Source organism: Neolamprologus multifasciatus, chromosome 12 (genome assembly GCF_963576455.1).
Source record: "Neolamprologus multifasciatus chromosome 12, fNeoMul1.2, whole genome shotgun sequence".
Lineage (NCBI taxonomy): Eukaryota > Metazoa > Chordata > Actinopteri > Cichliformes > Cichlidae > Neolamprologus > Neolamprologus multifasciatus.
In genome coordinates, this window is record NC_140450.1 from 12,874,981 (window position 1) to 12,902,097 (window position 27,117).

General features: G+C 39.5%; 2 protein-coding genes across 2 annotated transcripts in view; one reads left to right on the plus strand and one right to left on the minus strand.

Moving 5' to 3' along the window:
• Window positions 1-23,666, plus strand: mapkapk5 (MAPK activated protein kinase 5). The gene is made up of 14 exons (XM_085179912.1): window positions 1-948; window positions 2,722-2,795; window positions 7,395-7,470; window positions 8,239-8,336; window positions 8,450-8,558; window positions 8,770-8,859; window positions 9,307-9,402; window positions 9,512-9,592; window positions 9,684-9,871; window positions 10,706-10,826; window positions 11,420-11,550; window positions 11,679-11,794; window positions 13,068-13,172; window positions 13,462-23,666. Exons 1-14 carry the CDS (start codon window positions 913-915, stop codon window positions 13,554-13,556), a joined length of 1,416 nt encoding a protein of 471 aa, XP_085036038.1. The 5' UTR covers window positions 1-912; the 3' UTR covers window positions 13,557-23,666.
• The window catches only part of ostf1 (osteoclast stimulating factor 1), a 9,364-nt gene continuing 1,186 nt past the window's right edge, over window positions 18,940-27,117 (minus strand). The window contains exons 2-10 of the mRNA XM_085179919.1: window positions 23,695-23,741; window positions 22,265-22,315; window positions 21,925-21,988; window positions 21,727-21,780; window positions 21,376-21,483; window positions 21,099-21,148; window positions 20,741-20,819; window positions 19,990-20,088; window positions 18,940-19,396 (exon numbers count right to left, since the gene is read on the minus strand). Coding sequence (XP_085036045.1) covers window positions 19,338-19,396; window positions 19,990-20,088; window positions 20,741-20,819; window positions 21,099-21,148; window positions 21,376-21,483; window positions 21,727-21,780; window positions 21,925-21,988; window positions 22,265-22,315; window positions 23,695-23,741 — 611 coding nt within the window. The 3' untranslated portion in view covers window positions 18,940-19,337. The remainder of the gene's footprint in view (window positions 19,397-19,989; window positions 20,089-20,740; window positions 20,820-21,098; window positions 21,149-21,375; window positions 21,484-21,726; window positions 21,781-21,924; window positions 21,989-22,264; window positions 22,316-23,694; window positions 23,742-27,117) is intronic.

Sequence of the window (27,117 nt, forward strand, 5' to 3'; positions counted from 1 at the left end):
TGTGTATTCCTCTGGCAAGACCCCTATGGGATTAGCAAAACAGTCCAGAGATGCGGATATCTTTTGGCCACCGCTGAATGCAGTCTCCGATAACTCCTGTCATCTGCTATGTGTTGTTGCTGTTCCATACGAGTTCTGATAGTTATCACGGTCTGCTGAGAATTTTAACATCCCTGGCTTTGACTGGAGCAGGAAAACGGACGCGACTCGGTTAGCTCGTTACCTAGCGTGTCAGAAGGCTCGACGACATAATAGATTGTCCTGCTGCTGAGAACGCGGTGTGCTCTTCTTGTCAGATCAACCCAGGTGTCACCCAGTGTCTATCACTAATTTTCAGAGAGTATCTTCGTCCCGCCGTATCGTTCACTGTTGTCTTTGTTATGTAATCGACTGCTTTCACCGTGAAATGTAGCAGCAGCTTGGCCAGTCTTTAGTGTCTCCGCAGCGTTAGCAGAGCACTGCTCTCACTGCGCTGGCTAAAAATACCACTGTAAGGCCCCCCTGCTCGCTGCGCCTCCAAAAGTGCTGGACTTGTCCCTGTTGGACTTCTCTTTTCTGGTCACCTTGCTCGCAGTTTGCCACTCTACATGGTCACTACAGTGAATTTGAGACGACTGGAAGAGCGAGTCGGGCCCCGAGGTTGTGAGCCGAGCTGGTCTGATCTAACGTTAAATCGTACCAGCTGCTGGGCTTCAGTTTTCCAAAGGAACGGCACTCGGCTTTGGTTGCTCTGTAGCCGAGTATCATTTTGCCCCGATGGCCTTTTCTTGTTATAACTAGTAGTATAGAAAGCCTTGGTGCAGCCCGGGGTTCTTTAAAAAGGTCAGACAAGACACAAACGTGAACCTTCGTTTCCACTGTGTTCAGTCTCAGTTTGGGGAGGCAGACTTCATCTGTCCGGAGCACAAAACCATGTCGGAGGATAACAACGCAGACAAATTCATCAAGGTAACCTAAATGACACTTCTGCTTGGTTACTGGTCCACTCAGGTATTGTTATCTTTTTAAAGCTGTTGCTCAATGCATGCTACATGAAGAGCGCAGTTTTATCTTGTTTCATGAGACAGTCATAAACTCATATTTATTGACAGCAGATGAGTTTTATGTCTGATTTGCATGGCAGAAATGTTGAACATGTTTTAAAAAACATAATATTAATTTCTTTGCAGTTTAGACCCATTTAACAATGGTCATGATCATTAACCAGCCTTATTTCCCTGCAAACTGGATCTGGGGTTTGTTCCTGGCTGGCTCCCCTCAGTGTGTCATTGCCCTGGCATCTATGTCAACAGTAAAATGTGATCTGGAGTTGCCCTGGCCCCTGCTTTCATGGTTGGGCAAGAGGTACTCTAGAACTGGAGCACACGTTCACTGAGTAGGTTTCGGCTTAACCCTGACTCTGTTTTATCAATTTCCTGGCGCATTAAACCAAATGCTGGGAAATAATCTTGCATGTTTCCTTGCTCCAGAAAAAAAAAGTATTAAAGCATTACAAATCTGCGTAGTTTTTGATCACTTGTCCTTCAAGGTTTGTGATTAAAGAACCCTGGACTCCCTCTTAAAGTGATGAGATCTGTTGACTTTGTTAGGTTGTGGGGGTTTGCTGTACAACCCCCACAACCTAACAAAGTCCTAACAACAGAACAACTCAATAGAGTTGTTCTGTTGACTGTGTTTATCTCTTAGTGAAACTAAATGGAGGGGTGTTTTTCCAGAATGACAGTGCTTCTGTCTTTTGGTTCAGTGAGTCACCAGTGATTCACTAAACCTCACATTCATCAAACATAGGGTTTGATGAGTGTGGACATCATGTGAATCATATGCTATGGCTTTCACAATCAGCAAGTCTAGTCCCAGTTAAACAGCTATGGGAGATTTTGGCCGAATACTCCACCTTGACCAAATAAGCGGATATCTTTTTTTGGATTACTTTAATAGTGTCTTGACACAAAATCGCACTTTCCTGGTTGTCAAGCTGTAGTAAAACATTGTCAAGTGTTGCAACAGTTATATTTTAATCAGCTAATGTTCACATGTCCCAGAAAATTATGTTATAAGGAAAAGGGACTAATGCCAAAAATGTCTGGGCTCAAGTTTGGGGGTTTGTCAAAGAGAACTTGATTTGTTTTATTTTGATTTTTTTAGTTGATTACTGAACTTGTCTGGGTGAACTTGTCCTTAAATAATTTATTTTGGCACCAGTAGTAGCAGCATGTTTTTCCAGGTGCATTTGTGTTATAGCAGCCAAACTGTCTTTTTTCTAAATCTTTTTTCTGTCAAGGAATGGTAGTACTGTGAAACTAGAGCCCATAGATGTATAGCTATTACACCACCCAGTGTTAACACAGTAGGGTTAATGTGTTTCTTTCCATTTAGTATAATGCAACTAGTATCTGCAGTAGTCTTTTGAATATATGTTATGAATATAACATACAGTATGTATTATAATAAACATCATATTCTGTGTACTGGTATAATCACTGCCTGTGTATTGGCATTGATCAAATGTTGTTGTTTTTTTATACAGTTTTTTTCTTTTCTTTCTCGTGAGCTAATGATCATAAAACATGACATACCCCGTGCTGACTGTTGTGAAAGGCACAGATGATTCATAAACTTAAGCCTAGGTCTTTTTTTTTTAACATTCCTGTCTACCACGGTGCTCTGCCTTTTCTTCAATGTTCTGATATACTATATGGTATTATTTTGTCTTTTTAACAGGAGACATCTATTTTGGACGAGTACAACATAAACTGGACACAGAAACTGGGAGCTGGCATCAGTGGCCCTGTCAGGTAAGTCTTTTTTAAAAAGACTTTTCTTTACTCTTGAAATTTTATCTTTTCTGCTGCAGTCTGTTGGTGCCAAAATGTGGAACAGGATTATTTTTCTTGAACTATGGCCAGTGTGAGGAGTATTACACAACCAGGAAACATTATCATGATATCTGTTTGTGATTGAGAAATCACCTTTTTACCTGTGCTTCTGACGTCTATGGAAATGAGTTATTGTCATTTATTAGTGCTGCAGAATCCCACAGGGAGAACTCTTAACACTCCTGGGTTAAACACAACTGTGAGAACGCAGTCAGTGTTAACTGAGGTTACAGTGTAGCTTTGTTTATACCTGAAAATAGATTTTTGTGATTCAGAGTATTTTTAAGTAAAGCGATTTGATTGAAGAGGGTGACAGATTGTTGTGTCCCCATGCAGTGTATGATTAAATCTATGTATACATCTGAGTCTCTGAATACACCACAGAGTCTATGTCAGAGCTGATTTAGATTTATTTGTTAGCTGAGCTATTGACTAGACGAACTCGTCTGTATGCATTTCTAGCGGTTCTCTTGTATTAAATTTGCTTTTGCACAGCCTGACCTTATCCTTGGCATGTTAACACATTAAAAATTATGAAAGGACCAGGTGCTTGTCACTTGCTATAACTGACTGGACCTGCTACCCGTGTGTAAGAGCATTGCAGCTGGGAGCTTAAAATGTTTGGCACAGGCACGATTTCTGTTGTTTTTGGAGGTGGCTCAGTTGGCACAAGCACAGTCTATGTAAATGCAGCATGGTGGACTTGAATCCCACCCAATGCACGTATCCCTCAAAACCTCAGTGGAAGTCAGTTAAACTGGACTTATTATGTTTTCATTTTGTTATGTTCATGTACACCATATGGGAAAAAGTATTAGGCTACCTAAACATTACACCTAAAGGCGATTTTCTGACATCATATTCTATTAATATGAGGCATTAATATGAAGTTGGTCCCAATTTGTGGCTATAATAGCTTCCACAATTTTGGAAAGGATTCCTGCAAGATTTTGGGATGTGTCTGTGGGAATTTTTCACCCCACTCATTTAAGAGCATTTATCAGATCAGACACTGAAGAATCCTTTGGTTACTGGCGTAACCCCAGTTCTCTGAAAACCAAGTCAGGTATCTCACTATGGGGAATGACCTCTGAATGACCATTCAGGCTCCACTACCACAACGTCAGATCAATGACTTCAAGGACATGGGGTTTCCTGACCCTCTTTGTAACAGTCTCTAGCCCCCCACGAAAACCTGGAGTTCTTCAACTCCTAAGAGAAGCATGGAGAAGACAAGGAGGAGGATGTTATCATGGATATCATCAGAGATGATAATAATGAGAATGAGGATGATGCTATGCTGCCCTGCCATCTCGACCTGACAGCTCCATTGGCAGGGAAGCTAAGCCCTCTCCATCTCCCCTGCGAAGTCAGTCTAAGTGAGATATGCAAGCATGCGTCAGTCAAGCTGTCCATTAGCTGGCCTGTAGCTTCTAGTTTATCCCAAAGGTGTCAGGGCAGACAAGTTCTTTCATAGCAGAGTCAAACATTAAAACTCGAAAAATGGAACTAAGAGGCCCAGGTAGACCCCAGAAAAAATAGTCCCATAGCATTCTTCTTCTTCCACCAAACTTAAAACCTGGCATAGTGCAGTCAGGTCAGTAATGTTCTCCTGGCATTCTCCAAACCTAGACTTGTCCAGAGTCCAGTAGTGGTGTGCTTTACACCGCTCCATCCAACACTTGGCATTGTGCCATAATGAGGTAAGTATGTGTGCAAGTAACCTCAGTTACTCAGTTCAGTTTCAGATGTCTTTGTCTCTACTCTTGCTTCTTTATGGCGTCAGTGATAATATGGTCGTTTCAGGCATGCAGCTCTGGCTGTGAGCACAGCAGCTCCACACAGCTGCTCTGGAAGACAATCTGTTAAGAAGGGGCAGCCAGTCCAAAAGAAAGTTCTTTTAACAGGACGGTGGCCCTAAGCAGAGTTTGGGAGTTCAGCATTTGTGCCCATTTGTGCCGGTTCTTTTGGCATTGCAGAATGAAAGTTTAAAAATGTGGAGACATGCTGTAAAAAACACAGCAGCGTGTGGGCATGGTAGGTTTTTTCAAGCCTGTTGCACAAGCCTGTTGCGCCCATATTGATGGGAACAGTTGAGAGGGACAAGAAACATGAAGTGCGAGTAGAATACAACAAATGGTCAGACTCGCTGGGATTCAGTTCACAGACTCACTGTTAAAAGCATTACTACCCATGTGTTGTGTAAACTAACAGCTTAAAATTGTAATCCTCTTCAAGAAAGTGAGTTTATTTCCAATTCCTTGGCTTTGTTGGGTTTAGTCTAGCTGTGGATACACAAGGGATCAATTATAAAACATAGCAGTTTGCTTAAGTCGTCCATTTCCCTTCTATATTCCTCTAATTGTCTTCACACCGTAAAATGGGGAGTAATCGATCACAGGAAAGCTTATACCGCATATGCACAAGTAGCAATCACTGTTATAAATGACTCCTTTTAATATTAAAATTAGTAAACGCTGCATTGCCCTGCTTCACTGGGATATCTGTTCACAGGAATGACTTTTAGATTCATTCTGTTTCTGCTGAACTTTACAGAGAGGCAGCAGCTCTGCCAGCAGATTTAAGTCTGTTTATGCTATACGCAGTCTTTTTAGTGCAGGTCTGTCTGTCTTGCTGATTCTAGTTAGATGGCAGTGGTAATATATCAGTGTCTGCCACTGACTTCTTCTGCTCATTCTGCACTTTGAGGCTATCATTAGTCTGGATCAAGCGAGAGCAATCTGTTATTACCCAATGTGTATATTTTTGGCCTTGAGTGATGAGAAAACAGTGAAATTGACTCATCAGCCCACCATGTAAACATGCTGGTATGATTCATGCTATTTTTTGACCAACTTTTGCTCACCTCATGTTTTATATTTCTAATTCGTTTTTTTTGCTCGGAACTCTTATTACTTCCTTCTTCCCTGCCTCCGTCTGCTACCACATTCATGTATTTTACTGTATCCCCTGCCACCGGACTAATTCTGTCATTCATTTGGGAAGGTATTGGTTTCTAGTGAAGTGAACTTTGGCCAGAGCTGAATGTTTCTCCCAGTAATACTTTAATAGTGTAATCTGAATTCAAAGTAAGTGTTTAAAGTGAATATTTGAGCCCCTGTAGATTAGAGGAGAGGGAAAGGGAGTTATTAGATTCTTCCAAAAATGAATTATGTATCTGCACGTTTCATATTTAATGAGTGTGCAGTTCAAAATGTGGATTGAGGAAACCCATTTGCAGGAGTTATTTACTTCATTTTATCTTTGTGACGTTGAAAAATATGCATCCACAGATGACTTTTCCTTTGGTTTACTCTACATACAAAGATGCAGAGCAGATTCACCATTCCCACAACAAACTTTGATATTGACAAAATAAAGTAAATCCAGCTAGTCAGCTGATGTCTTCTCTGTGCTTCTGTTTGGCCTTATTTAATTCAACATCAGATCATATCCAGGCGGTATGTGGGAGTGTAATAGTCTAAAACAGCACGTTAGCACACAGAAACTACCTTTGCAACTTTAAAGTCTTTTAAATAAAATAAGAACGCCTACGCAAATATAAATTCAAGCTTTACAGATAAAGTATTTACACATACACAGATTATAAATATAAGTCCTAAAGTGATTAGTCTATTAACAGAAGAATATTTATTTTAAATAACATGCAAATAATTAGCTGTCTGCAGACAAAATATATATTTGAAACTGTAGATACTGTTGAATTATGTTTTTTATCTACTTTAAAGCTTTTTTTAAGGGTGAAATGGCATCTCAAGTTAAAAGAAAAAAAAGTGTCCAGACATTGTCAGCCTACACATTGTCCCTCATTGATATCAGCTGTTTTGTTTAAGTAATGACAGGACACTGTCTGGCATTTTATTTGTTGTGGATTTGGGGAATGCAGTTTAATCTGACTGGACTTGATGATAATCTTGTTTCTTAATCAGATAGGTAGATGGGAATGCTATAAAATGCTTGTTTTATGTGACATAGTGGTTTAATGATTTCACCTGTGACCTCATGTAGAGGAGCTGGTTGCAAGTATAAGAGAGACGCCTTTTAATGATTTAGTGTGTTTATCAGGATGTCGTGAAAAGCTGGCAAGGCTTAAATCGTTTTCAGGTGAAACTGTAAATAATTAAGCCAATTTGCTATAAAGTTATGTCAATAACGTGTTAAAGAGTTTGCACAGTTTTTAGGTTTTAATCTGAATATATTAGGTTCTTGATGCACCTAAAACAACACCACCTTTTCAGATGTTGTCACTAAGCTTTGTAACAGATCATCCCTTCAGATCTTTCCTTACATTAGCCCGTCTTTTATTGTTGAGAACAGATCACGTAATACAGATGAGTGACAAGCAGAACAACTGATTGTTAATAGAAACAGCAGAAAATGAGAAAAGTCTTGCGAGTTTAGATATACTTAATTCCTGATTCTTGGCACAGGCACACATCTGACACATCTATCATGGTGCGTGAGGTGTTTGTTGATACTTGTTTTCTTTTTTTGCAGAGTTTGTGTGAAGAAGTCAACTCAGGAACGCCTGGCCCTAAAGATCCTTATTGATCGCCCCAAGGCCAGAAATGAGGTTAGAGGAAACACTGTCATGGCTGTGATTAATACCTGCTGTTTGTTGTCTGGGGCTGTGTCAGTATGCTTTGTTCTGCCTGCCTGTTATCAGTCTGTATTAATTCCTGTTTTTGTTTTTTTTTTTTCCTTGCTTCTCTTGTACTTCAGCCTGTTTGTATGAGCGCCTTTGTCTGTAACGCTGTCTCCCTGCAGCGAACAGTTTGTCTTAGCAGCCTCTCCGTGTCATTAGCAGCCCACTGTTTTGATCAAGCAGCTTATGCAGCAGTTAAGCAGTGCAGTCAAAACAAGCTACACAGACTTGGTGTTGGCGTACTGTCTTTGTCTGGTTTGCAATCTGCTTTTTTCTGAGTCTGACACTGTATAATTTCCGATGGTCTAATTATTTAGAAGAAGGTATTGGTATTTGCAGCTGCTTAATTTGCATTTACATTTGCAGAATTTGTAAATTTTTGGCATTCATTGGTAACGAATGTGCATTAGTTGACTCATCTGCTTAATAAAACCAGTAAAGCGGTGGAAACGTGTAATAAAATGATTTCTGTGTCAGCTTTGATGTAGTTTAAACATTTGAATATTAATAGATGTCATTGATCTCACATTAAATTTCTCTTTTTGCCTGGGAAGTGCCGACACTGCCCATCAGAGTGACTGTACTGATGATATGATGCTATTCTCTGTTGCAATGACTTTCACCTGGCTTAAACATGGAGAATTTAAACGATTTAAGAGAGTTACTCTAAATTCACTTCGATTGTTTTCTCTCCAGGTGCGTCTCCATATGATGTGTGCCAACCATCCAAACATAGTGCAAATCCTGGAAGTTTATGCCAACAGTGTTCAATTCCCCCATGAATCCAGCCCAAGGTGAGGCGCTCAGTCTGTTTTTGTAGGATTCAGTGAATCTCTTGTCATAAAAGAAAGAATTTAACATATCTCCATCTCCTGTTTTCACGGTTTCCTCCAATTGTTCTTCACAGAGCGAGGCTCCTGATTGTTATGGAAATGATGGAGGGTGGCGAGCTGTTCCACAGAATCAGTCAGCACAGGCACTTTACTGAAAAGATGGCCAGTCAGGTCACCAAACAGGTAGGTGAACAGACCTAACTGTGGCCCACCTTTATCTTGTGTTTTTTGACATCGTCTGTCTTTTCCTGTAAAGCTGCAGTAACATGTCACACAGCCTCGCCTTGTCATTACTACTTGCTGTTTGGATTAAGTGGCACACACTAGTTCAACCCTAGGCTGTTTTTAATAAATCTATAGATGGTGTCTCAGTTTTATGTCTCCCTCCCTGTAGATCAGCCAAGCGTTGGAGCATTGTCACTCTCTAAATATTGCACATCGTGACCTGAAGCCAGAGAACCTTCTCTTCAAAGATAACTCTCTGGTAAGCTCTTGATGCTGCGTTGTTGCACACACAGATGTAAATACTGCAGTTTTGAAGTAACGTTAAAGCTGCCACAGCCCATTACTTTTAGCTAATTAATTATTTATACAAAATACAGAATGAAGTGCAAAAGAGTAGAAGCTTTGCTAGACTTTTTGACACAGTCAATCAAAGGTTGTTTTTTTTTTTTCTCAGACTATATCTAGCAGAGTTTGGCAAAGATAATGTAGAATTAGAAAATCTGCAGTGGCTGTGACAGACTTGGAAATCAATTCTGCTCTGGCAGCAATTTCAGTAATGTCCCAAAGGTGTTCCAGCTAAGAAATCCCATCAAGTGAAACTCCGTGAAGCCCCAGAGAAAATATCTTACATGAAGTTGCTAATAAAAAGTTTTTATGCTCAAAACATATTCGTATCTCTTATTCGGTGATTCTGTCTGTTCTGCAGGATGCACCTGTGAAGCTGTGTGACTTTGGCTTTGCCAAAATCGACCAAGGAGACTTGATGACCCCTCAGTTTACTCCTTACTACGTAGCACCTCAGGTTAAAAAAAAGATGCACTTGCTTTCTCATTCCACTGACGGCTGACACATCAGTAATGACTGAATGCATCATATCTTAAAGATGTATTCTGGCCCTGTTTTCTGTACAGGTACTTGAGGCTCAAAGAAGGCACCAGAAGGAAAAGTCTGGAATTATACCTACCTCACCCACTCCTTACACCTATAACAAGGCAAGACTCATATCTGGGATTCCTGCTGTAGGTGCGTCGGGCCTGGTTCACTGGTGAATTATTTTTTAAAAGGTTTCTTTTCTGTCTACAGAGCTGTGACTTGTGGTCTCTCGGTGTGATTATCTATGTAATGCTGTGTGGCTACCCTCCATTCTACTCCAAGCATCACAGTCGCACCATCCCAAAGGACATGAGGAAGAAGATTATGACCGGCAGCTTTGACTTTCCCGAAGACGAGTGGAGCCAGATCTCTGAGATGGCTAAGGACATTGTACGCAAGTAAGTCTTCTTCCTATTTCTATACTTTGTCTACCTACAGGATCTTTTTCTATAACCTAATAGATTATCACACGTCCTTCATTATGAAACAATTTCAGACCTCAGTCACCTTTTTTTTAAATATTAAATTTGTATGTATCAGAGTTCAGATGAGCAGCTCCAACATGAGAAATAAATGGAAAATTGGGGTGCCACTTTAGCTCTCTGAGGGCACAGGGCTGGGTTTGTCTTCATCTGATCTTATTTCCAGCTTCCTGTTGTTTCTCTACTCTCCTATCACAATAAAAACTAAAAAAAACCTTCAAATGATCTAAAATAAATAAATGACCAAAATAAAAATTATATTAAATATTTATATAATAAAATAGTCATTCATGCCAATAACACTCTGCACAAGTTTTGCTTTTTGCCATGTAAATTCTTTTAAATGTTCTTCATCGTCCTTTGTGACCATTTCCTTTTAATTGAAGAAAACTGAAGAATCACATGACCCATCAAGCACCCCCCCCCCCTTTTTTTGTTTGTGAGTAGGCACAGAGTCTGATAACAACGAAACTTTGCAATCCCTACTGTCGTACCCATTATCTCTGATTTATGGTTTAGGTTTGTCAATCCAGTTGATGCAAAGAATACCTGACTTTGTCCAGCATATTTTGTAGTACACCCCTCAGCAGACTCATTAACTCTCCTGTCATCTTGTTTACCCCATATTGCCTTCCTTTTCTCCACTGTCTTCCTTGTGTTTATTTGTCCCATCCCTCTGTTAGTCTCACTCATTCACTCTTTTTCTGACCCACATGTATTTTCTGTTGCCTCTTTGTTTCCTCCCTGCAGGCTGCTGAAGGTGAAGCCAGAGGAGAGGCTAACAATCGAGGGAGTCTTGGCTCATCCTTGGCTTAACTGCACCGAGGCTCTTGACAATGTGCTGCCCTCGGCACAGATGATGATGGATAAGGTGAGTGCATTGCGTCAGTGATCTGACTGGCAGAGGAAACTGTGCTAAATGAGTATTCTTAATTATTATAATATAACAGACTTAGTTTCTACCTTTCCTGATTTTGGATTTATAGTCATTTCAGATTAATAGGAGTCGTGCTGCAGGTTTTGATTGTTAGCTGATAGAAACCTCTTCAATGATACTTACTTATTTTCAATTAGGTCTCGTGTTTCTTCTTTTACACACAAAACTCAATAGCACCGGAGCTGCTTCACAGTAATATTTAATGATATTTATGTAACTCTTGTTAGTGAATAGGGAGCTTCTGATGTATAGAAACTGTGGGGAGAAGCCTGAAGAGTTATCTCTTTGTTCTAAGTTTGTTGCCGTCGTCGTTTTCTTCACTCTCCACAGACTTCACCAGCGTTGGTAACATGATGGGGAGAAACAGGGGATCAGTTTCAGTTTCTGCCTTCTGTCAACACCATGTTTAGTTTGTTTTTCGAGGAGAGCACGGATCATTTTTAGGGCATATGCTTGGAGTCTACGTATAGCCCTCCTTAGGCAGAAATATAGATACCAGCTTTGACTGTCCTCTTTCTGCTTCCCAGGCGGTAGTTGCAGGGATTCAGCAGGCCCACGCAGAGCAGCTGGCCAACATGAGAATTCAGGATCTGAATGTCAGCCTGAAGCCCCTAAACTCTGTCAACAACCCAATCCTCAGGAAGCGGAAACTTCTAGGGTATAGTTGCTCTTTTGTTTTTTTGTTTGTGTGTGTGTCTCCAAAGTTTTTTTTATTTGGAAGTCCTTGTATTTAAAAAAAAAAAAAAAGGATCTGCTCTGAAATATGTTTTTCTGTCCATGTTGCAGCCCAAAGCCCAGTGACAGTTTCTTCATTCACGACCCAGAAAACGGAGGGGAAGACTCCAACGTAGCACTGGAAAAATTACGAGATGTCATTGCACAGTGTATACTACCACAAGCTGGTCAGTAAACCCACGCTGGTATACAACTAGCATTTTAATGAAGAAGTATGAAAAGTTGTGCTGGCTTGTTGAGTTTGGCGTCTGTTTTTCACTTCTATTCAACTAAGAAGCATTTTGGCAGTCTGTGATGAAAAGTAAACATAAGAACTGCCAAAGTACAGAGGAACAGATGATCAGCTAAGCTTTTTTTTTTTTTTTTCCCCAAACCTTTAATTGGTTGTAACGTAACTTGAAAATGCAGAGAAACTCACTGATGTTTGAACATTTATGACTAATATTTGCTGGAATTCTAATCAGGCTGTATAAGGTTATAGACACTCACTGACCACTTTATTAGGTACACCTTTCTAGTATTTTGTTGGACCTTGTTTTTTCCTCCAGAACTGCCTTAATTCTTCGTTAATTCTTCAGCAAGGTGCTGGAAACATTCCTCAGAGATTTTTGGTGGATTTTGACATGATGCCATCAAAGAGTTGCTGCAGATTTGGCATGATGGATGTGCAGGCAGCAATCTCTTGTTCCACCTCAAAGGTGCTTTATTGGACTGAGATCTGGAGACTGTGCAGGTCCTCTTGAGTATAAAGAAATCAGATTGGGCTTTGTGACATGGTGCATTAAGCTGCTGGAAGCAGCCATTGGAAGATGGGTACACAGTAGCCATAAAGTCATGGATATTATGAGCAGTAACACTGCAGTAGGCTGTGTTAAACTGATGCTCACTTGGTATTAAGGGAGCTAAAGTGTGCCAATAAAATATCCCCCACACCTTTACATTGTTCAATTTTGTTGAGCCTGTGTGACTTACAGCCTCTGTTTTCTGTTCTCAGCTGATGTGATTGGCTCCAGGTTTGGTTTTCTGCTGATGTAGCTCAACTGCTTCAATATTTGACATGTTGTGTATTCAGAGATACTCTTCTGCATACCTTGGTTGTAACGAGTGGTTATTTAAGTTACTGTTGCCTTCCTGTCAGCTCAAAGCTGTCCATCTAGCATCAACAAGGCATTTTTTGGTCTCTGTAAATGGCAGAGATGTTAGTGTGCGAAATCACTTTCCTTCCCTGTGACTAATTTTTTTCCTTCCATGTGATTGGCTGATTAGATATTTGCATTAAGGAGGAGTTGAATAGGTGTACCTAACAAAGTGGCCATGGATAGTGTACATTAAAGTCTATATGGAGTCTGCTTGTGAATTTTTCTGTTGACAATGTTGCACATCTCTCAGAGAGAAAGAAAAAACTTCTGAAGTAAAAAAAAAAAAAAATTTTTTGCGCAGGAGAGAACGAGGATGAGAAGCTGAATGAGGTGATGTATGAAGCCTGGAGGTTCAACAGAGACTGTAAGCTGCTGAGGGATGGCCTGCAGGGGCTCAGTTGGGACGGTCAGTGTCGCTTGCTCTCTCTAAAGTCATCCATGTTTTTTTTCATTCACTTTTCAGGTGTGAGCTTATGTATGGTGAATGAATAGCTTATTGCAAAGATCAGAAAAGACTGTATAAACAATTTCGCTGCACCCCTAATTATTCAGACTGACAAAAATCTACAGAAACCAGATTAATTGTCTCTGTTATTATAAGATTAGCGGAAAAAGACTAAGCATGGCTCTCATTTAGGAGTGTAATTTTATTGTTACCAGTTACCAGATCCTTAACCAGCAGCTTTTCATTGCAGGACGAGCCTTCTCCGATAAAGTCGACCGCTTGAAGTTGGCTGAAATAGTGAAACAGGCCATCGAAGAGAAGACGAATCTCCAAGAATCTCATTAGCAGCTGCTGTCTTTCTATCTTCTTTTTATATTGTTTGTTATTACCCTTTTTAACTCATATCTGTAAAAAAGCTTTTTTATGTATAAATTTTTTTTTCTTCGTAAATTTACTTGCAAGATTTATTGTCAAACTGTTGCAAGAGCTATTGTACAGCTGTAGATATATTTCAAAGATGACTCATTGGTACTATAATTTTTTTTTATGGATACTTGCAAAGAATGTGGGGAGAAAAAAAACCAACAACTATATTTTCATTTTTGCAAAAAAACAAAAAACAAAAAAAGCAAGACCAAAAAAATGAAAATCTGTGAAAGAAATTATTTTCTGGGAGGAAATTTTTATTAGCTGTTTGTCCAGCTTATTCAAGATGTCATGTGTTTTATCCCAGTTATTTCATTTTATTCTATTTTATGTTATTTTATTTTAACCTTGCTAAGGAATGTATTTATTTAAACAAAATTCCATTATTTTATACCTTACTCGTAGGTTGGGGTCCGAAAGTTGACAGAAGCGCTCTACAATGTGATTTTGTTCTTCCACACACCTTTAAAATCTCACGCTAGAGAGAAATGGTCTGAAGCTTTGGGTTTTCCGTCGTCTCGTGCGTCTTTCCCTCTACCTTTTTTGTTGTTTAGAGGTTGGGGAGAAGCAGAAATGCGGGTAAAAGAAAGCATCATAAATCAGAAAAATGGAGGCAGATTTGCTCATTTTGTTTCACAGTACCTCTCTTCCAACTAAATTTATTAGTTATTAAATCGTTTGAGCCAAAAAAAAAAAAATCTGAATACCTTTTTTATGAGCTTTAGTTAAGACGTTCTCAGACGTTTTCGAAGCCCCCCCAAAATCCCCCCCCCCTTTCAAAAAAATAAATAAAAGTAACAATGTGTTTTTCTGATTTCTGATGGTTTTGATGAGAGTCCACTGTTTTATTTCAAGTTGTTTATCTGTGAAACTGACACAATCTCTGCTGCTTTCACGTCACAGTTGTATCTGCTGGAATTTAGACCTGCATAGTTAATATTTGAACTCTTTCCTAGCAGGAGTGGTTGTTACTTGAGCTCAAAGAAACACACACACAAAAGAAACCCCCCCGGTGTTTTTGGTCCAGTGTGGTCTTAGACCAGAGCAGATCAGGGGGGAAGGACTGGATTTCAGTGTCATAACTTGATGTTCAACTGAATGTGCAATAGGGGCTATAATGTGATCATGCTCCCCCCCCCCCCCCAAATGCATGTACATACTGAGACCGTACTTATCTAATGTGTCAGTATTATTGTTTATCAGAGGCCTTCCATATTTCATGTCATTTCATTTCAGAGGTTTGAATACCCAGAAATGTTCCCACATCCTCACCCTTAAGGTCTGATTAATGTCATATCATTAGTTGATTGGTCAGAGTGAAATCTTCACTACACTGTTTGACTCTTGTGGTCTACTCATATCTAACAATAATATCCTTTGTAAGAGGTGTTTGGAGAAAGGGTTCCTCTTAAGGTATTTGATTGAGGCCACACTGAGTCTGCTGAACAGCTGGAAATGTTTATTTTGTGTTTTGGAAAACCTCGTCTGTCTTGAGATTCTTCTTTGATGAAGTCTTTTACAGAACTTTTTCTGTGAACATAAATTCTTGTCAAGATTACTGCATTAACTATGTGATCTTCATTAAAAAGAAGTGTTTCTTCTGAGTAATTTGCAAACACTGGTGCAATATATCATCACTGTCATCTCTGCTTTCTCTAACTTTTTTTTTCCTTTTTTTGGGGGGGACATGGTCAGATTTTAAACTCATTGCATTATCATAAAAGCATAGTTTCAGCCTAAATGTCTGCTGTTCTTAATATTTATTTCTTTGGAGGCAGGAGATGGCAATCATGTTGAAAGCTGATATTTTTCACACTGTTTAAAACTGATACGAACAAAAAAGTGCAAGTCTTCCTTTTTATGTCTGTATTTCTAATTTAGGTGGCATCGACAATTAGGTGGGATCATTTTCACTTTCTTTCAGTTCCCCTTAAAGCTTAATGATAACCACAGCTTGTGTTTAAAAAGGCCTTATTGAAGGCCTTATTCAAGTTTCACACTCAAATGTGCCTTGTTTGAAAGGGCGGCATCTCCATCCTTTACTTAGTTGGAAATAATTGACAGGAATTAGGGGAAGCTTCTGGCTGTAATTTGCTGGGGGGTTTTTTATATATAAAAATATGAAGGTTATGGATTTGACAACACTGAAATTAAAGTAGCACCATATTAGCAGAAAAAAAGTGTCCTTTTTTAACAACTGAAAGATTAGATTAGTTTGTAAATGCTCCACTGGGTATGTTTACACAGCAACAAGTTCTGCCCACAGATGCCTCTAAAAGTAAAAAAAATAGGTCTCGAATCTCATGTGTTTTTGAAAAAAAAAAAAAGTTTAAAAACCTAGTAAATACAGGCCATTTACCATTTAGTTTCCCCTTCACACAGGGTGCTTTATGTGTTGTAGAGTCTACAATGTAGACAATGTAGACCATTTATGTAACCAATGGACTCAACTGGTCGCCTGTAACGGCCTGAACTGCAGTCTGACAGAAACGTCACGGAAAATGAGGAAATGTGGTTTTTGCATTTTCAGAACAAGGGTGTCAGACTCATCTTTGCTCATAAGTGACTTACAGCTCAAGTCGGCCGCCTGCATCGCTGAAGCTTCTGACTAATTGTTCCCCTTTCTTTTTGTGAAGAGCAGTTTCAGTACATTCAGGTTATTGCTAATGATCTATTTATAAAACTGATGATGCACAAACTGAAACATCTTTAAGAAAAATGGTTGTTTTTCCACATTCAGACTAATGATGATTCTGATGGACAATAACACTTTCATCATTGTTTTTCAGAACGATTTGCTTACCGGTGCAAAAGAAAATGAAAACCTAAAATGAATGTCTTCTTTGCAAATTTCACACTTGGAAAAGTCACGCAACGAGCCTGATTGGATCTTTTGGCAGGCTGGTTCTGGCCTGTGGACCATACGTTTGACACCCTTGCTTTAAAAAGAGATGAAAAGTGTGTTTTAGTAAGTCTTACAAGTACTGCTACTTTAAATCCTGCAGAATTTCTAGAGCTTCTTGAAAAGAGTGGACATGATTTGGGTTTTTTTATTTGACTGTGTGAATCTGTGTAATTAATTTATAAATATATACATATATGTATGCCTCTGTGTGTGGTTCACTATGAAGAACCTTTGTATCTCTGGAGGTCAATCAGAGCTTCTTTAATGGCTTCCACAGATAATGTGGAATCCACAGATAGCATCATTTGTATCTTTTGCTACCTGACAGTGAGCCGTGTATTTATTACCAGTTTTTTACTGTGAAGTCAAGGCATGAATCTTTATATTGATAGTTCTAGGAGTGAAACGCAGTCCTGCTGAGACACCATTTACATGCTGTTTGCTGCTCGGTGTTACTAAACATCCTGCTGGGTAGATTTTTTCAAAGAGACTACATTCTTTTACCACTCAGCTGCAGAAATATTTTATTAAATATTAGGTAAAATCTAGTTTTCATCTTCTCTTCCTTGTCTGCTGAATGAAGATAAATTAGTTTCATAATTTTATATAAGGAAAAGGACAACATTTCTTTAAAAAAGCAAAAAAGTTGTCCCAGCAAAGAATAATCAAGTCCTAAAAGAATACAAAAAAGAACCAACTCATTCAAAAAAAGAAGAATTTTCTTTTTCAGCTCTTGATTAAATAAAAGCAGCCGCTTCCCTTTCTTCTGCTGTATAGGCAACATGTTCAGTAACTGTTTGGTTTATTTATTTTTGCATCTGGCATTGAATGGATGTAGAAAAACAAAGTTCTTACTATGTCAGTATATCAGGAGGAAACTGAGGAAGAACACGATGTCCTGGTTCTGCTCTACCTGTCCTCTTAGTTTCTCTGGTCCTGCAGTCATGTAGCGTGAATCACTCATCAAAGACTTGCTGTATTTTTGGGTTCTTGTATTTTTTGCCTTTGTGGAATGTCATCAACATGCCGACTTTGTAATAAAGGAAATCTTTAACTTTTATGAATTTATTTTTGTTGGTCTGAGGAAATTTTTTGGAACATGTTCTTTATTGGATTATTATAATTATTAGAGTTTACAACCTTATTACATGTTTTCACATGTGCACTTAGTAATGAGAGGAATTTGTTTGGATGAGAGGCTATGAGTAGTTAATTACACTTACTGCCCACTTTGAGTGTGCCTTGCTAGTACATAGTTGGACACCCTTTTGCCTTCAGAGTTGCCCTAATTCGTCATGTGATTCATAAGTTGCCAGAAACATCCCTCAGAGATTTTGGTCCACTTTCAGATGATGATATCGTACAGCTGGCGCTGCAGATTCATAACGTGAATCTCCCGTTCCACTACATACTGTGTTGAGCAACCATCTGAAGACAGGTTCAACAATTTATTAATAATAATACTTAGGCAGGCTGTAGTGTTTAAATGATGCTCAGTTGGTGATAGGCCAATAAATTATCCCCCACACTTTTCCGAACTGCATGATTGAGCCACATTCAAAGTTTCTTCCCTGTTGTGATGCTCAGTGTGAATGCAGACCATGTCTACATGCATAGAGTTGCTGCCATGTGATTGAAGGATTTGATACCTGTGTTAAAGCTGAACACGTGTACCCAATAAAGTGGTCAGTAAGTGTATAATCCCACTGCACTGCTTCTGTCAAGACACATTTCTCTATTTGCTTTCAAAAATATCCATTCAGTGTACATTATAAGTTAAAAAAAAATCTTTATTTGAGATTGAAGAAAGAGCAGACAGAAATCCTGAACAGTCCTCTTACGAAATTCATAATCTCTGAAGACAAACATGTTCTCACTGAAGAAGAGAAAAACAACCGCAAACACTCGCACGAATTTACATTTAAGGCACTTTTCCCCCCCTCAATCAGTTGGAAAGCAGCAATAAAACCAGAAATATGCTCACAAGATGGAAATCAAAAGCTTGAAAGAGTTCAGAGTAATGTTTAGTTTACATGAGGAATATTATTTTTAATTACAGTGAGCTGAAAGCAGGCTCTTAATGGCGGTGGAAATGTTATAAAAACAAGCAGTATAGAGTTCAACAAGTGAGTTTACTGCTAGATGAGATGCTTACACATACTCCGGCCACATTAAGCCCATTTATGCACATCGGTTGCATGCATAATTTAAGTGTTGAGAATATACGTGGGGAAATCTATTCGGGGGGAAACGTTGGAGCTAAATACATGTTTAATAGTCTTCCTAATGTACATAAAGGTTTGTAGTTGTGATAATGTGTTTCCAATTCCTTCTGGTCATGTTTGTAGTTCAGCAATTTAAGTGGAGCTTGAAAAACTTAAGTAGAAACACACCAGATCAATGTCTAATCTGCATTGGCACTTTAATAGGTTAAACATAAGCTGTATGTTTGGAATGTGTTTCTAAGAGTTTTGGTCCCTTTTCCGCTACTGCATATACTCTGCCCTTCAGCCCACAGTGCACAATCGATCCTCCAAGACAAATCCCCCCACGTGTGGAAATCCACTCGGGGTAGAAAAAGCAGGCCAACTGTAAAACACACTAATTCAAAGCTCTGAGACTCACACTGAAGTGAGGCTGAGGGCAGAGGAGTGAGGTGTTTGAACAAAATAACTGAACTAAAATGAAGTTACAGTTACACAGCAATTCCACTTTAGGTCCTGTAATAAAACTCTGCAAGGATCACGACCCCCAAACCAAATGGAAGACAGAGGCAATGGTTTAATGGGGCCAGCTCAGTCCGAGTCCTCATCGTCCAAATACTCTTCAGCATTGCTGTGTGTGCGGGTGGTTTCTGCAACACAGGAAACGGATAGTTAATGACAAACATACTCCAGTATTTTTACATATTATGTGTAGCTGCATCATCTCTGTACACTTCATGTCTTTCCTCAACTGACGAATGGGGGGGAAAAAAATAAAAATAATTTTTTTTTTAATATATGCGCATGCAAAAGCATGCAAAAGTTCTGCTTTTATAATTTGCTTGATTGGTTACATTTGCTGATTCTCAATCGAGTGCATTCACGGCTGCCAATGAATCTTCTAATTCCCATAGAAGCAGTAAAGATGTACCTAATTTTTACAGTATTTCACATAAACTTTGGCTTCATTTTTGTTAAATAAATGGTGGCATGATGTAATATGTTATGTGCTGCTTTCACCCATTATTATTATTGTCATTACAAGAGGGTGTACTTTTTTTTACTTGACTGTAGTTCAGTTTTCCTGTGATCAGCTCAGTAACTACAACAAGTGACTCTTGTGGTACGTGCTGAACTTACACTGACTGAGCAGAGAGAGTTTCTGGGACTGTGTGAATGTGAGATTGTGTGAGTGTGTGTGGGTTATGCTGTGTGGCTGCTCCGTAACGGCAGCTTTACTTACGGCCTCCCTGCCTCCTTTTGATAAGCGACGCACACTGGGCATTCGTGGCCATGTCCACAGCCAACTTGTTCTCGTTATTCCTGATGTCTATTCTCGCATCTGAAGCAAACATAAGTAACATAAATTTTCACCTGACATCCAGACTGGTTTGCAGCTAGAATTTTTCTTTTAACTTGAAAGTCTATTTTGCCACCCACCTTTGCTTGGATTAAAAAGACGTTATTTGTTATACAAACTGAAGAATTATGAGTAAACCAGATCCTCGGTGTAGATTTAACAGGAAATGCAGGCTTTTTCTTCAATAATACCACATTACCTCCCTCAAGTGGTAAGATCTACTTTTTTTTTTTTTTTTTTAAATCAGCCCAACAGGATGTGTAATTTTAGTTATGTTTCTATAATGACAGTACTTTGATGGCAGTTTCCTTGTCTTGAACTACCTATGTATATTTTAATGTCTGGCAGCATTTTTTTTCTTTACGTGTAATTTGTACATAGAATATACAACAGCCAATGAAAACTGATAAAGATGAAACCTGTTTTCATGAAAAACTTTGTTTTAATGTGTGCATCACAGTCACTTATTGTCTACTCAAACTGAAGCTGCACGCTCCCATCTCAGAGTTTCATAAAATATTTCAGGAGATTTCTTTCCCTCCATCCCTGCAGAGTTTCTAGCAAAACAGCAAAGATGACCCTGCTGACCAATGTATTCTTTTAAACCCAAAAAGCAGCATGGATGTATACTCACTCTTGTTAAGCAGCATTTCCACTATGTCAGAGTAACCCTTCCAGGAGGCAGCGTGCAGTGGGGTATCTCCGAGTTTATTCTGAAACACAAAACATGATTGTTACTGGCAAACACCCTGACAAGCATCAAGCATCTACTTTCACCCAAACCACACAAGGTTTATAAAATCATAACAGACATCATCACACTGAACTTTTTGTTGATCAATTTTTTGTCCACAACAGTTTCTTCTCTGTTTTTCTAGCATGATAAACTGGGTGTTGAATAACATCAGTTTCCTTACACACATTAAACTGTTGACACTCCTTCCAAACCTTCTGAATTCTGATTTCTGAATGTGACTTTAAACCTGCCTCACCTGCTGGTTGAGCTCCACATTGGGCTGGGTGAGCAAAAGCTCCACCACATCTGGTACAGAAATACAAGAGAAGAGATTTCATGTTAAATGTTACCTAACAGTAATGGAGAAACAATGGAGGGCAAAGAACAAGTTCCTATTTTCTTGTACTTAACTTTTCATTGGAAACAGAGCTCCCTGTGTACGTGTGTATGTGTCTGTCAACATTTAAGATTTCTGAAATGTAATAAGTAGCTGATCCATAATCTCTGACATCAAAAAACTACTTTACTCTTACCTTTATGTCCTCCATGGCATCCCCAGTAGAGGGCAGTGTTTCCAGCCTTATCCAGCCCGTTTATTCCAACTTTATTGTCCAAACATTCTCTCAGCCAGCTCAGATTGCCTGTTTAAATAACCAGTATGTACACAACGAACACACAGAGTCAAATGGAGAACTTTACTAATAATGTAAACAGTGGTACAGGTTTTCAGCAGGAACAGAAACACTGTCAAAACAGTTACACAGACAGACAAAAGAGAACTGTCTCAGGATTAAAAAAAAAACCGTCCTGTATCTAAATGCAGCCACACCTCAACCAAGAATTAAGAGCAACAAATAAAGACTAGTAGAAATATTGACATCTACCTCGTTTGGCTGCCTCATGCATCGGATTGTCGATAGACTCTGCCTGCTCAGCCACTGAAAAACAAAACAAGGGCATCAGTGCATCATGGAAAATTAACTTAAGGGACAGAACTATCGTTTTTGTACGAGCTACACCGCATGGTACTGTACTCATTAATATATCTGCCATTTAACTGTGAAATTGAGATGTGTACTCACCATAGTTACTTGGAATTAATCCTGTTCTTCCTCTACATGTCCCTTTCCACCAGTTAGTGTCACTCTGAGTAATAAAGAAGTATTTGTTAAGAAAGAAATGACCAAAATAAATTAATAACTAAATGAAGCAATAAGTTAATCTGCTTCAATACAACACTGAAGTGGGGGGAGGTGTAAAAATGGAAAAATAATAACACAAAAGGAAGGCAAAAAATGCAAAGAAAGCAAGATTATGATTCCACAGAAAGAGGAAGAAAAACTTAAGTTAAATTAAAACTCGATGGGAAACAAAACCGTGGAATAAAAGATGGCTGTTGTAGCTTCTAGGGTTTCCACTTACTGTGTCAGAGATGTACAAGATGTCTCCTTCTTCGAAATATAACTCATCTGGCTAGAAAACAAAAAGACACTGTTACAAGTTGATAACCGGTGTGTGAATGTGTGTGTGTGAATGGGTGAATGACTGAATGTAGTGTGAAGCCTTTGGGGTCCTTAGGGACTAAGTAAAGCTCTATACAAGTACAGGCCATTTATAACCATCAGTGACCCAGGATGTGGCATTCACACTTTTCTGACCTCAACACTAATGTCAGATTTGTGTTGTATTTTAAGCAGCATTTGTATTTTGTATTTTTTTTCCTGCAACCAAATCTAGACCAACACATGAAAAACATGAAAGCAAGTGGTAACTCAGTTTGAAATTCAGTGGTTTAGACTTATTCTGCCAAAGTGTTTCCCATGTATAGCGCTTACTTGGAGGAAACGTTTGGTATCTTGATGCATGTGCAATCATTCATTTAAGGAAATCCCAAAGAGCTGATTCTGTTCTGTTCGTGTGGACGTAGCTATGCCCACATGAACAGAATTACCTTTTATGGTAGGTTTAGTAGGTTATTTATTTTTTCTTAGTAAGTCTGAAAAAAAAAATGACACCTTCTGATGCTAATTTACCAGTGAGTCATCCCTTCGCTCTTACTTTGAAAGTTCAGTCATTGCTAACAAGCTGGCCCCACCCTTCCCGAATTTAGCTTCACGTACTTGCTACCTTCCTGTCTAGGTTACCATTGTGGTGGTGCTCGATATCAGTTAACCACTTCCCCAGTGAGATCTTATCACAAAGATGGATACAATCCACCTACATCATCATGAACTGCAGCTTAAAACACCAGTCCTTCTGCTCAAGACACCTGCTCTGAGCTGCAGGAAGCGTGCAGAGTGGTGGGATGGTACTTCCTACTGAAATGTGACTGGCCCTTCCTGATGCCCACCCACCAGAGCCACTGGTTTGAAGTACTGTTAATATTGCTTTGGCCGACAGCCTAGACAGGACCAGTGGAGGAGTGTATTGATATATTAGTATAAATAAAATCCTCTAATATTTAAGTATAATTAAGATTTTATGATCAAATATTCAGATTTTGGGACTTTGTTTTGATTCCCCTGTGTCATCATCATCTTCTTCTAGCTGCCTCTTACAAACTAACTGGAAACTACTCTTAACCCTACACCACAGCCTTCCACACCATTCAAAGTCATTGCAGGCTGTGTTTACTCAAAGTGTAGTTACACTTTCTGGGAGGTGCACATCAGGTTATGGCATAGAGTTAAAAGGATTCTCTGGTTATGTCGTAGATTTCGAGCTGAAACACAGTTCAGGCATTACCCCATCCCTAGCACCCTAACCTTGTGAGAAACACTAAGATTAATTGATGATCAGAATAAAGTTATGAAAGTAAAAAGAATCAATCTTAACAAAGAAAAAACTCTTACTGTCCGTGGGTCGAAGGTGAACAAAGCTCTGAAAACCTTGACTTGGCCTAGTGAAGACAAAAACAGACTAGATGTTAGACACAATATGTGTGCGCACTCTGTGACAAACAAAAGTGAGGTGAAACCACTCCTGGTTAAGCCCTGCAGAACACCCAGCTAGTTTCAGTCCGGTGAGCATGCAGGTGAGTGCGTGCAGAAGGCAGCTTCTAATGTGGTAAACTACTCTCTTTTGTCAAGTTCACAAATCAAAGGTGAGACGTTATCTATTATGTAAACAAAAAGACACATTTCAGCACGTACAACAGGCACAAAAAACAGCATCAACAGTGTGAGTGGTTGTTGTGTGTAGCTGCACTCGGGGCCACTGGTAGTTCAAACTAGAGGTTGAGCTCTGCTGCTGAGATGCTACTATGCTGTGGCTTTAGTCGACTGCTAAACTACATCAAAAGCTTGAACAGCCACAGTCAAGCTTTCAAAACGTATTTAAATACTTGATATAAACATTTTATATTTCAACTAGCTGCCCGTTTCTGGGCATTAACGTAAGGTTACATATAGTCTGCTGTGTTGTTTACAACATAGACACAAAGTTTACTAAACAGACTACTGAGCTGGTTACACTCAGCCCTCAAATAGCGACCCCGTTTTGGTTAACAAAACCAGGATAAATATGCTCTCCTGCAAAGTTAAAGAATTTCCTGTGATTTGCATCGACTGGTAGATAAGCGTAATTTGGACTTCCTTTTAAATTTTTGACACACCCGTTTTTTGTTTTAAATTGGAGACAGGCGTTAATAATATGCTTTAAATAATATACCCAGTGAAAAAAATATGTGTCCGCCCCCACTATTGGTGCATATCTGATATCTTCAATCATGCCTTTATTTGGTTATTTTATCAATCCTTTCAGCTTGAACTTGAAAGATTATCAGTGTCAACTGTCTAACAGAGGAAATTATATGTTAAAGGTGTTCACCACAACTAAACACAAGGTGACTGATTCACCGTCTTACATTTAATGCAAAGGCCAGTTAGAGTCCATCGTTCCTGATCTCTTTACTTCACAGGCCTAACCGCTGGACCCTGTAAATCCCCTCTGCCTGTGCTGTTACTCAGGATTTCTGTTTAGTGAACACACTGCCTCGGTGTCTCAGATTGATGGGGGCTGAGCCGCCGCACAAGTCCAGCTCTGTTCAAACACAGTAAGCACGTCTGCTTTGCAGACCCATACTGAGGGCCTGTGCTGACTCAGTTAAATTCTTGCTACATTTTAAACCCTGGGCCCACAATAAGATAAAAAGAAATCTAATGAATAAACAAAGAAGAAAATTTGTGCCTTAACATGAGCAAAGCAATGACAGTATATATTTCATCTATTACTGTGTGAGCTTTTTAATGTATTCCAGTTATGTGTTTTTTGTGTACATTTTACTTTATTGCAGCAGCTCTTCTGAAAAAGCATGTCTGGTCATGGTGGTTATGTGATCCCTCAGTCATGTTCAGTGCTCAGTTTAACAACGTAATCTAAACTTCTAATCTGCTAAACCAGAGTTTGCACAGGGCTCCCTCTGTTAAACTGCACATACCTTAAAAACAGAATCATAACCTTCTTGCAAAAATGTGGCTAAGTGGGTGCAAAAAACAACCAACCAAAAAAAACAAAAGAAAACATGCTAGCTCTTGTTCAAGCTGAACGCATACCCCAGGGTGCTATTTGGTCACACATGGCTACAAACACTTGCCAATGTTTTTTTTTTTTTTTTCTCCAAAGCCAATTCATGCACAGACACTGAGCACATCCACCGAGCACATCCACCAAAGGGAAAGTTACAGAAAACCAATCCTGAATCTGGATAAAATAGCTTTAGCAGGATGGATCAGTTACTCCTGCACAAGCCCCACCGGCCTGCCACCTGTCACTGACAGGCGATCTCACCTACAGCCAGGTGAGGCATCGTGACTGATTCGTCAAGGACTGTGAGGAGCACAAAAGATTGTGTTTCATGCAGGTAAAGAGATGTGCCTGTGTTTGCTGTGTCAGCATGTTCGTAGACATAAACCACCTTTAACTTCACACACGAGGAAGGTTATTTTATGCTTCTCTCCCCATCTGTGAGATGGATTTTTTCTCCAAACACCTGCATTTACCTGCGTCCACATTTGATTCATAAGATGAGAGCAGTGTACTAGGTGCAATTAGCCAACACTACTGCAGAAACCATTGACTAGAACAGTGGTTCCCAAACTTTTTTTGCTGGGCCCCCCTTGTTTTACAAGAAAAATGTTCGCGCCCCCCCTCGCGCGCGCGCACGCACGCAAGAACACATCCTCCAACCACACACACCCATATTTTGCTCCATTGCGGTTTATTTCACACCTCAAACATTTAGTAAACAATTAAGCAAATACAAGTAATATGCAGGTAGCAAGAAAATAAACTAATAAAGTATTTTATGCTACGTCGGCACCTACACGGGTATTTTTGAAAACGCAGCTGTTTCGTCCACGCGCAAACGGCGTTTCGAATCACCGAGAATGGAGATTTTTTAAAACTCCTTTTTTGCGTTTATGTGTGGACGAGGAATATAGAGTTCGTCATGCAACGTCAAAGGTATGTGCCTTTTTCACGTCACGCTGTGCGCCACGTTATTGTTTACATGAGATGAATTGCAGAATGGCAGATAGAGACGAAATACTGTTAATCTGACTATCTGCAGGTTTTACACGCTTACATATACACGCAGTTACTGTCCCTCCATTTAGAAAGGCAGAGGCATCACGGTGTAATTATTTTACATGTAGTTGTTTTTTTTTTCCTGTGTAATAATATTCAACATTGCTATCAATACATTTTTCAAAAAATCCCTCTGCAAAATGGGTTCAAAAACATAAACAACTGTTGGATGCTGTTTGTCCGTGATTTGAACCGGGGGAACAAATCGTGGCAGGATCAGCCTGATATTATTTGTATCCCACTGTAACTTTACTGTATAAAGAGCTAACATCTCCAAAATGTCAGGAGTAGTTAGTCATTACAACAAGTGTTTGTGAACTACAAATCAAGAATGTGGGATACTGTTTGTCCGTGATTTAAACAGCCCAGCGCTGCTCCCGACAAAGGGAAAACCAATCCTGCAGGGAGACCTACCTCGGCACTTGTGCAGGTGAAATCAAAGGGAAGATATGCTTCACCATATTTTCTAGTCTTTGGCTTAGAATGAAGTTGGTTTGGAAACATATTCAGCGATGCTTCATCTCCTGCTTTGCGTTTGTGTGGGCGCCCCATGCTAGCAGTGTCCAAGCGTTGTTTTTGTTTTTTGTTTTTTTCCCTTTTCATGCAGCGCCCCCCCTGCAATGGCTCTGCGCCCCCCCTAGGGGGCGGGCCCCACACTTTGGGAACGTCTGGACTAGAAGATGTAAAGA

Bases quoted from the DNA above. Each gene is read 5' to 3' on its own strand.
- mapkapk5 (XM_085179912.1), top strand. From the start codon at position 913: ATGTCGGAGGATAACAACGCAGACAAATTCATCAAG. The intron at 8,337-8,449 runs GTGAGGCGCTCA...TGTTCTTCACAG, and splicing joins CCCCATGAATCCAGCCCAAG to AGCGAGGCTCCTGATTGTTA. The intron at 13,173-13,461 runs GTCAGTGTCGCT...TTTTCATTGCAG, and splicing joins GCAGGGGCTCAGTTGGGACG to GACGAGCCTTCTCCGATAAA.